Genomic DNA, 13,440 nt, shown 5'->3' on the forward strand with positions numbered 1-13,440 from the left:
TTTCTCGCATATTTAGTATAGAGCCAGTGTAGTAACCATCGTCTGTGACAAAGATAACTCAAAAACACTTTGAGCTAGATGGCTAAAAGTTGGTATAAGTCTTTACAGGGTCTCACTTAGCCTAACTGGGTCCCGGGGTAAAAACTTCTTTGGGGCCCCCTCTGTCTTTTTTATCTTTGAAAAGCAATGTTAAAAAAGTTCATTAAAGAAGGCATAAAATAAATTTTCTATTCGATTTAGGGGCCCCCTCTAATGTGGGGGACCTGGGAGACTGCCCCGTACGCTCCTGCCTTAGTCAGGCTCTGAGTCTTTACACCAAATTTGCAGATTTCTATCAAAGTGTGAGTAAAATCTGTTCAGAGGATGTCCGTCTGTTCGAAAATATATTAACAAGATAGCTACAAAATGAAGAAAGTTAGAGGGATAAAATTTAATGCACATATTAAACATTCATATTGTAGAAGACTATCAAAATTTCAGCCAAATCCAAAGAGGGAGTGAACAGTCTGTCGGTCTGTACTTTCAGAAACAAATAAATGCGATAACTCAAAAATTTATTTACTTAAATATATCCAATTTGGTATGGGATTTTGTGATAACAGTTGCAATTTTGTGTCAAATCTTTGTTCCAATCGGTTGAGAAAAGCTTGTCTAAAGCACAAATTCAATTTTTGGATACTATTAACCGCATACCAGGAATTAATCGCCAAAAAAACTCACCAAGGATATGATAGCTTCAGTAAAAATAGTAAATTCACGATGAAGGTTAATATTTTGTAACTATTGTAAGCCATTGCCATGCAAGGCGTTTTCTGGCTTGACAAGTGTGTTAGGGAGCATGCGAGATCACTCCCGCTAGTTTACGACATTTTTCATTCATGCTGATACTTACTATAATGGTTTTTATATGTGTGTGTATGTTTCTTCTTCTCTTGATGCTTTTTGTCTATTATTTTCCTTTTAAATCTATTTTTTTTAAACTACTTTTGTTCCAATTTTACATTTAAGTTCTTTCTATAACACAGCTTTGATCCTGATTTTTTTTTTCTATGCAATGTCCCAAATGCTGCCATGTCCTTCTGTTAATAACCGTCATTTCTTCTAGATCTATTACTTCCTACTTTCTTAAAAAGACATGACGGAAGTCAATCTCTCATTTAATACTCTCTTAAAGCGGCACGATTCACTTTTCATCAGCACATTTACTCACCCCCACTGACTGGGAATCTTCACAATTCTAGGTGTAAGGGCATGCAATAGTTAAGCTCCAGTGTTAAGTTCCAAAACTGTTCCTACATTTGGTTCATATGGAGATTCATAAATTGCCTGCTGAAGTCCTTAATCCTCTCTCTCTTGTCTTCAGAATGACGACAGATATAGCATTAAAAATGTGTCTAGGAATAGTAAAGTGGCTATGCTCTGAGAGATGAGATCACATAACGCCTCAACCAGTGGCATATTTGGAGTTTGCCACCAAAAACTGAATAAGACAAGGAAAAGGTCCATTAAAACATTTTACAATATCTTTGATATTGCATGAATTTGCATTAAAGCGCCCGTAAAACGAAAAATATATGCTTAGTTATCTAGTCAGGATTTTCGAAACTATGATGTAACGATTAGAATGTATGCCGCATTTGAAAAACCATGAACAATTAGGTGCCCATTCGTAATGACCAGCATCTTTCTAGAAATTATACTGGTAAGAGATGTTGCGTTGTCATCCTCATTATCTGCTCGTATCTCAAAATTCTTAGTAATACGCTGAATGTGTGCCAGTGTGTCCCATACCATAGTACATAATAAGTACCGAGATTTAGATTTATTGTTGTTTTTTCTAATGGCGTCTAGGGTACGTCTCTTGTTTCTCAGTAGCACCATCTAAGGTCAAGAGTTCGACTTAACTACACACACGTCACAACCCGTTTCACGGGGGGGGGACTTCATTCATGCATTTCATTCACTCATCCACAGATCGTAATTTAGATCTGAATCAGAGAAAGATCACCCCTGATCCAGTACCCCTAGTGGTATTATCTCGATATGGAGGACTTTGTGACCACGGCAGATTTATACGTGCGCCAGCCACCACACACACGGAGAGTCTTCGGCCGGTGGGGTTCGAATTCGCAACCCAAGAGACGCGAATTCAACGCCCTACCAACCATGTTATTCCGGCCCCAGATTTAGATTTGCATTCTGGCAATAAGAAGAAAAAAGAAACCTTATGACTAGTAAATTTATCTCTTTTTTGCGTTTTGTAAAATTCTAATTTTGGGAATACGTTTCTAACTTAATCTGCTTTCAACAGTGATAGACACCCTTTCGCGCATGAAATCAATGACATCCTGTCATTTTCTAATCGATGCTTTTCTCGTGTTATGTGATTTCTTAGATATAAAAAAATTGACTCCAAATTTGATCTTTATAATCGCGCTTTTAGTGGTTGCGTATAGCCATTTAATTAGACCTGCATACCCTTTTTCTGACGATAGCTATCGCCATTCTGGTAGGTGGGGGTGATTTCAGAGATTTCAGCGGGTAGCTTTTACATCTAATTAAATGAAAATAATTGATAAATAGCTGTCATCTGTTGTTGTTTCTAATGGCATTTGTCATAGACAAGCCTACTGACTTTAGAAGTCAGTGATTTTAAGCCGAGGATGCGTCTCTTGTTTTTTCAGTAGCGCCATCTGGGGCCAAGAGTACGACTTAGCTACACACACGTCACAACCCTTTTAACGGGACGGACTTCATCCACGTATTTCATTCACTCATCCACAGATCGTAATTTAGACCTGAATCAGAGAACGATCACCCCTGATCCAGTACTCGCAGTGGTATTACTCTCGACATGGAGGATTTTGTGATCCCGACAGATTTATACGTGCGCCAGCCACCACACGCAAGGAGAGTCTTTGGCCGGCGGGGTTCGAACTCGCAAACTGTCATCTAGTAATGGTTAAAATTTACAAGATTATTTTCTAATAGTTCTCATGTAGTTGAAAAATAGGATACATAAGAAAACCAATAATTCACCGTACAGAATTTAGCATCGCCGAAATTTATTCGAATTGGCCTTTTTTTATTTATCTACCATTCATTATCATGTCAAGGTTGCAAGCTAATAACACATTAATGGGTAATATGGCACAAATTAACACGTTAAATTAATATAATTAGCTCATTTGTCATCCTCAGTATTTGACTACGACTCAGAATTACGAGGTCATTCAAATAGAGCTCTTTTTATTTTTCAAATGAAATAAACCTGACTTCAAGGATGATCATAACAGATAATATTTCCGAGTACCCTTATAAAAGCGTATTTCTTAAGTAGTGTTTTTTAACATAATTATGTTTACTATCATAAATTTCATTTCATTTCATATATCATTTGATTGATATATTTTTAGATAATGACACACTATCTATAGATTGGCCAAATTAGTGGCTTACTATCTATAAAAAGGTTTTCTATTAGATAATGGATTATTATATATAAAAATACTATTAGATAATGGATTATTATATATAAATTAAAATACTATTAGATAATGGATTATTATATATAAATTGGCATACATTTAGATAATGCGTATTATCTATAAATTGGCACAATTAATGATTTACTATCTATAAATTTAGTACTATAATATCTATAAATTGGCACAATTAATGATTTACAATCTTTAAATTTAGTACTATAATATCTATAAATTGGCATACTATTAAACAATGGTAAACTATCTGTAAAATGACATGCTATTAGATAATGGCATACTATCTATAAAATTACAATGATTAGATAATGGCGTACTATCTATAAATTGGCATACTATTAGACAATGACGCACTATCAATAAAATGGCACAATTAACGGTTTACATAGATAAATTGGCATACTATTAGATAATTGCGTACTATCTATAAATCGGCATACTATTAGATAATGGCGTACTATCTATAAATCGGCATACTATTAGATAATGGCGTACTATCTATAAATTGGCATACTATTAAATAATGGCGTACTATCAATAAATTGGCACAATTAACGGTTTACATCTATAAATTGGCAAATTATTAGATAATGGCGTACTACTAATGAATTATGACATGCATGATGACGAAAAAAATCATTTAGACACTCAATGCAAAATGATCACCCTATATCTACTACCGAATTCAGGTTTTAGTTACTTCTACAAATCAGTATATTTTCTTTAAAAAAGGGGTTTAGAACATTTTAATTAAATTTTTAATATTTTTCTTTTTAGAACATTTTAATTAAATTTTTAATATTTTTCTTCATTGGCTTAGGAAAATATTTTTAACTCAAAAGCAATTTGTTTTCATTTTTTTAAATAATAATTATAGAAGCTCAACGTGAGTGATTTGCTTGAAACTTTTCCGCACATTCGTTAATAATGATGTTGAACCCATTTCTCCGCATAAAACTGTTTATCTGGAGTAAGAACAGAAACGCCGCGAGTGCTCAGATTATTATTTTCGAGTGTATGGTTCATGGTAGAATAAAGAAAACAGGTGCTTATGTATTAATGTGTGCTTTTGATGAATAGTAATTACGAAATATTGATGTTTGGAGTGAATGTATCATTTTTTCAAAATCTATCATGTAATCTTAAACCATTTTTGTGCAGTTAATCGGTGATATGCGGTTAATACTCAAGTACCAGATAACTGAATATGTATTTTGGATTCTTCTAGCCGTTGGAACCAAATTTGACGCAGAACTTTAACTAGTTGTAAGATCACACACTAGATTTCACTTATTTAGGGCATTTAGTTTTTGAATTATTGCGTTCAACATGAACGCAAAAGTATAGATCTACGGATGGACAACCCCTAAAGGTTTTGTTCAAAATTTTATATGGATCTACAGCATAAATGCTAAATCTAAGTGCCAAATTTTAACTATCTAGCTCTTTTTGTTTTGTAATTATCTTGCTCATTTTTACTGTGACAGTTGGACAAATTTCATCTGAATAAATGTTATTCAAAATTCGATAAAAATATGCAGATTTTGTGTAAGATCCATATTCCAAATTTCATCTATCTAGCTGAAAATGTTTTTAAGTGGTCGTGTTTACAGAAAAATGTAATTCCAAAAACGTGTTTTCCGAATTTATAGAGGTTTAACCCGTGGGGATTCGTCGAAATCTCGAGATTCACAAGAGAAAATAATAATAAGTTTCTCAGTTATACAGATTTTTTTATCCGTTGAATTTTTTTTCGAATTTTACTTAAAATTATTTTTAAAACATTTATTATTTTTCACAGTAATATTTTCCAATATTTTCTTAAGTTATTGGATTTATATTGTCCTACATAATACAATATTCAATACATTTTTTTGTGTGCATGATATCGTTGCTATACAATTAAAAAGAAATTTTAATAATAAAATAAAATTAGACGAATCAAATCTAGAACATAATCATGTACTGTATTTGGAATTAAGAGGCTCGAATAAACTAATTTTTTTTGTTTTTATTATCATTTTACACACAAATAAGCCTGTATTAACAAAAACCATTATTTTTTAAAACTTTTACTATAATTTTGCACATAAATAAGCTATTGTTGACGAAAACCATTAAATTTTTAAATTTTATTATCATTTTGCACATAAATAAGCTGACGTTAAGAAAAACCATTATTTTTTAAATTTTATTATCATTTTGCACATAAGTAAGCTGGTGTTAACGAAAACCATAGCAAAAATAATCATTGTCGAAAACGTCATCGCGCACATAAGTTAACGAAAACCGCTAATTTTTTAAAATGTTATTATCATTTTGCACATAAATAAGCTGGTGTTAACGAAAACCATAGCAAAAATAATCATTGTCGAAAACGTCATCGCGCACATAAGTTAACGAAAACCGCTAATTTCTTAAAATGTTATTATCATTTTGCACATAAATAAGCTGGTGTTAACGAAAACCATAGCAAAAATAATCATTGTAGAAAACGTCATCGTGAAATAAACGGTCCTAAGACAGCAATGGTTTAAAAGCATTAATCTTAAACAAATAATTGTTAATAATTGCAATGGTAATAATAATTATAAATTTATTTTGTAATGGCGTGTAAGTGCATATGTGGTTTCAAAGATAAATAATTACTCCGAAATCCAACTGAAAAAACACATTCCATATCCTTTTTCTAAACATCGTTTCTACTCATCTCCAACTGCGGTAAAACAATTACTTAATTACCCCTCAACAAAAGTTTCACCACCAAACCAAACCAGCATCAGCCGGTAAAAAGAGAATGCTCGCCAATCCGGCGACAATCTCCCCATCCTCCGTCGCCAAGGTTTAAGAAGAGATGAAAATCCAGAAGTATTAAAGCGTGTCTAGGCTATTGGGTCTCGGGCATAGTGGATGATTGCCAGTACTTGACGCAAGGATAGTAAAAAGAATCTTCTGAGAGTCGTCATGGAACATTCGCATCTCAAAGCAGGTGAGTCATTCTTTAGAGGGTTTTCTCCGTACCTGCGGTAGGATTAATGATTAAGAAAGGGGAATTGTTTAATGTGGAATTGGATAGTTCTGTGAGGTGGAAATTGTTTAAAATTTTATTGGGATATTAACAGGTGGGGAAAAATTGTGATTTCTTGGTTTGGAAATATTTTGTATACATTTTTTTTTCTTTATTTGAAATGCTATAAGGTATTACAATGGAACGTGGCTAATTTGATGCTGATGGTATTAAATAATTTTAATTAAAAAAATTTCAAAATTTAAGAAATTTTAAATTTAATTTAAATTTCTTGATTAAAAATAATTAAGAAATTTCTAACAAGCAGCGATTCTTAAATTAAAAATAGTGGTAACGAATTATTTTATGACATTTTAAAATAATTTGTTGATAGTTTAAAACATTTTAATGAATAATTTTAATGATTTTGAAAATAAAAATTTCAATAAACGTATAGTGTATTAATTACTAGAAAGATACATATTTTTAAATACAATAGCTGATTAATAAAATTTTAGCATAAATAATATAATTCGCATCAATGTTCAAAGTATTTGAAAAATTGTGTAAGTTTTTATTGCTTTTTTCTGATTTTTTATGCAGTAAAAAAAATGAAGATCTCAAATGAATGAAAGGTTTTAAATAACCATCGCCGTAGACATACGGTACGAACGTATTTAGTTAAATATAACATTCTAAAATCTTTAAAATTTTCTTTTTTTTTTCATTATAAAAATTCTATCTTGGAATTAATCGAAATTCGAATTACTGAAAATAGTTTAATATCATGTTAATAAAAAAAATTTAAGAAATCAGAATATAAATTGAAATTGCAAATAAATTCTATTTGGGAAGTTCGGATTCAGCACGTACCAATGCCATATGATTATTTTATATAGTTTTTATTTATTTATATGCATACAATTTGTCTCTGAAAGTTTCATATAGCTATAGTGAATTAGAAAAATATGTAGCACTGTAATTTTGAATTTCATATTTTTATCTATAAATAAATCTGTTTCAATACTATATACATAATTTAATGAGATAGCTAAGGGCGTAGAAATGTCGTTGTAATTATTTAAAATAATTTGACATTCGATGTTCAAATATGCATATAAACAGTAATTTCAGTAATTTTTTTAATTTTTCAGTATTTAAATTTGCAAGTAAAGCATAAAAAGTAGAAATAGTCTGAGATTTTGTACAGAAATGATTTAAAAACGCAGACGATTTGCCGATTTCAGTATTTAGATTGATTAAACTGGTAACATTTTTTTTATCATTTTGAATATTTACATGAAATTAACTTTAGGAATACTATAAAATAAATTTTACCCATATTTTTTGTGATAGAACCTGTCCTTTATTGCCGATTCAAATATTCTAGAGTAAGATACTATAAGTAGTGACTTATTATAATATATCACATATGATTAAGTATAAAAAATCTTTTCCAGTTTTTAATTTTTATTCGCAAGTAAGGAAAAAAAATTTAATTATTTTAGTTTTTAAAAGTATTTTTGTGATATATAGTAGTATTGGATTGACAAGTTTGTTCGGAACTGGAAATTCTATACTGAGTGTTACAAATAATAGGTTATCAATATATTTTATATGTAAATGTTTCTTAAAAATAAATTTTAATGATATTAAAATTTCCGAAAATAAAAATAATTAATCCTTTTCTCTTGTATATCGAATTTAATGAACTATTTATATTGATGTACTTCACTGATATTCTTGAACGATTTTGCTGCTTATAAAATCGTAAGAATTATTTAGAAATTAAACCTTTTCTTTATATTGCTATCTAATCTAATAACATATTCTGTTTTGGTAAAATTTTGGATTCGGTACTGCTGAAAGTTCCAGACTCTAATTTATGTATTTATATCGAATCATAGATATCAAATTATTAAGCCTATAAACTTAAACCTACATTCGTTGATTAATTTTTAACAATTGAATAAGCTAAAAATATATTTTAACTTGTGTATAGGGTGACATACTTTTTGTAACTTTCGACGTGCATTATGAGAGGGAGGGTGTGTGTGTGTTAAAATTGCTGTACAGGACGGAATGTTGGGCATAGATATCGAATCTGGCATTTAGTGGCTACTTTAATTGTTAGTATTCAATAAGAAAGGGACTGTAAAAAAAATTCTAATTATAAAATAACCGAAAATGTGACTTTTTTTTTCTCAATAAATCTATATTATCACACCAAAATATTTTTATACCGCTTAACAATGAAAGGAAATTAACTTTTCAGTAATATCTTTAATTTATTTGCTCATTTCCTGAAATTTTAAAAATGGTATTAAATATATTTTACCATATTTGTCATTAATTCTGTCATTGAATTTACATATTTTGAAACGTTATTAAACATGCTTTGTGCTCGTTATCGTTGCTATACAATAAAGAACAAATTTTAAAAATAAGAATAGACTCAATTATGAAATATTAACATGCCGCTGAGTTCCGTGGTGGTGGTTCGAATCTCTAACCCTTTGCAGTTGGAAAAGTAATTTGATGCATAATTCACTTAATACAAGGGCTTGTTAATTGCTTCAAAAATAAATATATATGTAATAGTTTTAGGTTGAATTTCCTCGAAAAGTTAATCTATTTCCTTTTACCATTCTTTAGGCGTCTTTAAGAACCAAAATTGAAAAATAAACAAAACGTCAAAATGATGCAACGTCTTGAATGGTGAGTGAGATGAACCATCCGAATGCAAAGGGGTGAATTATGTTATTTATGAGAAAATAGAATTGATATATTTAAGAAAACACTCGTCCTTTCAGTTTCAAGAACTGTAAAATTGGTTCTTGCATGTGAATAAAATACATCCAATTACTTCTGCGAATACAGTGTCAATTCGATATTTTAACAGATTTGTGTTTTTAAAAATTGCAATTAAATATCGAATTGAAAAAACATTCAAAATGAAACATTTCAGAATTTTTTTTATTGCTCAAAAATTGTAATTGGACCTTTGTGATGCACTTGTAAATCAATTCACAATTAGGCATTCTCAACTTTTTAAGACACCATGAAAAAAATCTAAATTCTGCATTTATCAAAATTACTATAGGCCTGGCCTTATTCATAATCTGTTATAGTTAAAATTTGGTTCTCATTTGCATATCAAAATCAAGTTATTTCTTACTTTTGGATATACTGTTACATTGTGATTGATCGCCGATTGCATAATCGCGAACCAATTTTTCAGACAGGATCGGCAAGAAGTAAGAATTTTTGATGAATTATATTGCTTTGAAACACAGCTTGTAGAAGTCGTGCTTAATCGATTTAAATCCTTGGAAATTAAATATGAATCTTTGAATGTGAAGCTTTCAAATCAAGCTATGGTAGCTCCTCGAAATGAATTGAATCGCAACAGGAGTTATTCTAGATAATAAGAAATAAAACGGCAAAGTAGGTTTAATCGATTAAGCGAGCAATACTAGTCGATTAACAATGGGAAGAAGGGTGGATGTCGCCGGATTAACTTGTGGGTTCATTTGTGTAATTTACATTACGTTTTTTGTATTGAATGTTTACATTGAAATGCTGAAGCTGTATCTGTTTACTTAAATATTCAACGATATCTTTGTAGAGTAACCAAATATTGATGTGGATACTGGATTCAAACAGAAATGTTAATTTCGATTGTATGATTCACTCTTTATCTATGGAAATGTTTCTTTTTTAATTAATATCTTTCATCAACTGTTTGATAAATAATCAATCTACTCGTTTTATGCGAACGCAATAAATCAAACATAATAAATGGAACTCAAGTTGATTTTTCTTCTAATTGTAAATCTATATAAATTTTTGAATCTAGTCTTGAATTTGAATCGTGAATTGAAAATGCCATACATTTAAAAATTCTTTTCACTAAATTGCGAAGCCTTAAACAAATTGTTGCATACTATTAAGCAGAGAGAACATTCTTTCTTGTTTGAAATGCGACTGCTCATACTGAAAGCAGTTATAAAACCTGGGAATCGACATAAAAATAACTATTTTCAGATATAGCTGGAAAGTTTGATGGTATCGTAACGTAAACGGATACTTGACTAAAATATAGCAATCCAAGAATTTTTTGCCAAGTGGCAAATTTTCGATTTTGGGATGGGAGAGTTCCTAGTTCGAGATTCGATTCCACGAAGAATCGCTGTATAAGCTGATCTGGAGCACGTTAATCCCGGGGCCAAATGCCCTCCCTCTGGTGTGTTCAAGTTTAGAGAAAAGGGGAGACAGCTCGGGTATCGTCCTCGTTACCTCACCCTGTTCAGAATTAAGGTCCGTCCTAAGAATACCCTAGTGTTTTAATATAAGAAATTGAAGGCAATTTTTGATTATACTTCTACAATAAAAAAAATTTCGAACATTTTTGATTTTATTTTCGAATGAATTACACCGGTTACTGCTGAACAAGTGAATATAATACAATTAACTGTTCAGAAGCGGTTTCGTCCCTTTAAGAAACGACCAGCACATGTACACAAATGATGATTTCTGGCATTTAAAACTTCCTGTCGCACGGAAAAGATATCGAGTCTTCTTCGACTGCAAGAAAATATTACACCAGGAATTCTTTTATTTTAATGTGACAGTCGTTCAAGAATAAGTAAATATATGCACGATTCATTAAGGCTCAAATGATCAGGATTTTGAAGAACCATGTCTTGGGCATTTCTCTTCGATAATACGCGGATCGCATTAGCCTTGGAGGAGGGTAATAACTCAGGTGTCATCCTCGTCATCTGACCGCGGTTCAAAATTGAGGTTCGTCCCAAAATAACCCTAGTGTAAAAACGGGACGTTAATATAACTAACTAAATTACGATAATGCGCTGCCCTACAGGTCTTTCCAGGTGTCATATCGCCTACTGGAACATTGCTCTCCTATACTTCAACAACCAGCATTTTACCCTCATTTTTTATTATTTAGCAAACTCGTACCACTGATACAACCCTTTTTGATTTAAGGTGCAACTATACTCAAGTTCCGAAGAATGCGAAGGCGTAGGTGCCAGCGAAAGTGAAAAAACTAAATAAAGCTTCCGTCTTAATTATGAATGTTGAAAAAAATATGCAGTTACACTGAGGATTTATTAGGAGGAAACGCTGAATAAGCAAATTCTTTTTCGCTTTCTGTTTCTTTCTAAAAGAAACTTCGGTCATTTTTGATTGTAGTGGGATTTTTTTATAGCATCTAACCTTACTTTTTGATTTACGAATTTGTATAACTTTCAGAATAAATACATCCTATTCGGTACATTTATTATTTTATTTCCTATGCTGTAAGGAGAATTGGAGAGATTGAAGCATTTCTAAGTGGTTTTTTTGCATTTTAAATTATTTAATGCTTTAAATTAAACACAGATTTTAAACTCAATTCGATATTAACATGCGAGTGTCAGAAAAGTCATTGTATGCGAAGGGTTAAATCAAAATAATTCGAGCATTGAATGAATGCAAATTCTAAAATTTCAAATTTTCTTTCAACTTGAAAATTTAAAAGCGTGATGTAGCGGTGATGCTCTTGCATCTAAATATTAACAATTTCCCCAAACCCAAATACTAGTCCGTTTTTCGCTTTTTTGGCTATTTCTATTTCATATGAAAGTTCAAAATTCCTAGATATGCTATCAGTGTTTGCCCTGGTCCCCTTCCCACCCATTTCAAAGAAATTTCAAACGTATTTCCCTGAATATTCTGTATGAAGAAAAAAAGTCCTCCAGCTCTTACCACTAGTTCGATTTCACTTTTTAGTTAATTCTAAACATGTCTTTATGATACTCTACTACCTGCCATCCCCTTCCGCTTTTTTATGTTCGAAAGATGTCATAAAATACTATGACACAGCCTAGCCACAACATATAGATTGATTTCGCCAGTTTTATCATATTGCGTGGATAGTTAACAAATCGGAATACTATATATTTAACGTCGGCGTCCGGACATAGGGGCAGCGCGTCTTCCCCGTGATCTGGGCGTCCCGGGTTCGAGTCCCGGTTCGGGCCTGGTTGTTCTTTTGTGTTCTATCTGGGAGGTGTGTGAATGTGACCCCCTGTAAAAAGGGGCTGTGCAAGCGAATGTGACGTATGAAATAGCCAAGTCGTACTCTTGGCCCTAGTTAGCTTTACTGAAGAAACAAAAGACAAAGTGCCATAAGTAACAACAAAACACAACACATGAATAAAATAATTCAAAAACGCTTTGAACTAGACCGATAGAAATTGGTATTGGGGTTTTAGATCAAATTTGTAGATTTCTTTCAAATTATGTACGATACTCATTCAGAAGCAAATGAACGCGGTAACTACGAAAGGAGCTAAATTAAAATACGTCCTAAATACGTTCAATCATTAAATTCAGTGCACAGTTTTAGCATGTCAAGCTTCGATACATATTAAAACAAGAACCAAATTCTCTCCAAGAGATTACCGGTTATTGGTCAGTATATTTATATACTAGTAAGCGCAATACTACGGTAAATGAAATTTGTTATACGATATATTACAGAAATTGTAATTTTGTGTCAAATTTTGGTATCAATCTATCTACAAGATGATAAAAATGCATGCTCGGTTTTCTTTTTATTAAGAAGCACAAACGCTCATGCGCGGGGTTCTGAAGATTAGAATGTGAGCGCTTGTGGCACTCACGACAATACCCAAGGTTCACAATTTTATTCTGTTAAAGGAAGGGATAGCATTTTTTTTGTGGAGAATATGCAAGAAAGCTGCGGGTTCACCAATTCTTCCTGATTACCGATAGTTGGAATATTTCTTATTAGCTGCCTTTGGAGACCAGCTTGCTCTCCAAGATTAATTTTCTTAGGTTATTAAACGATTAATATGCAATGCATTTTTTAAAATTTCAGTTTATTTGATTCGATTTTAA

At 31.6% G+C, this 13,440-nt stretch overlaps 1 protein-coding gene across 1 annotated transcript in view; it reads left to right on the plus strand.

Annotated features, from left to right (window-relative positions):
* The first annotated feature begins 6,371 nt into the window (after window positions 1–6,371).
* LOC129956422 (Golgi-associated plant pathogenesis-related protein 1-like) overlaps window positions 6,372–13,440 on the plus strand; it is a 55,340-nt gene continuing 48,271 nt past the window's right edge. The window contains exon 1 of the mRNA XM_056068301.1: window positions 6,372–6,492. Within this exon, the coding sequence (XP_055924276.1) occupies window positions 6,468–6,492 (25 nt within the window). The 5' untranslated portion in view covers window positions 6,372–6,467. The remainder of the gene's footprint in view (window positions 6,493–13,440) is intronic.

The sequence above is a fragment of the Argiope bruennichi genome, chromosome 11 (genome assembly GCF_947563725.1).
Source record: "Argiope bruennichi chromosome 11, qqArgBrue1.1, whole genome shotgun sequence".
In the NCBI taxonomy this organism is placed as follows: Eukaryota; Metazoa; Arthropoda; class Arachnida; order Araneae; family Araneidae; genus Argiope; species Argiope bruennichi.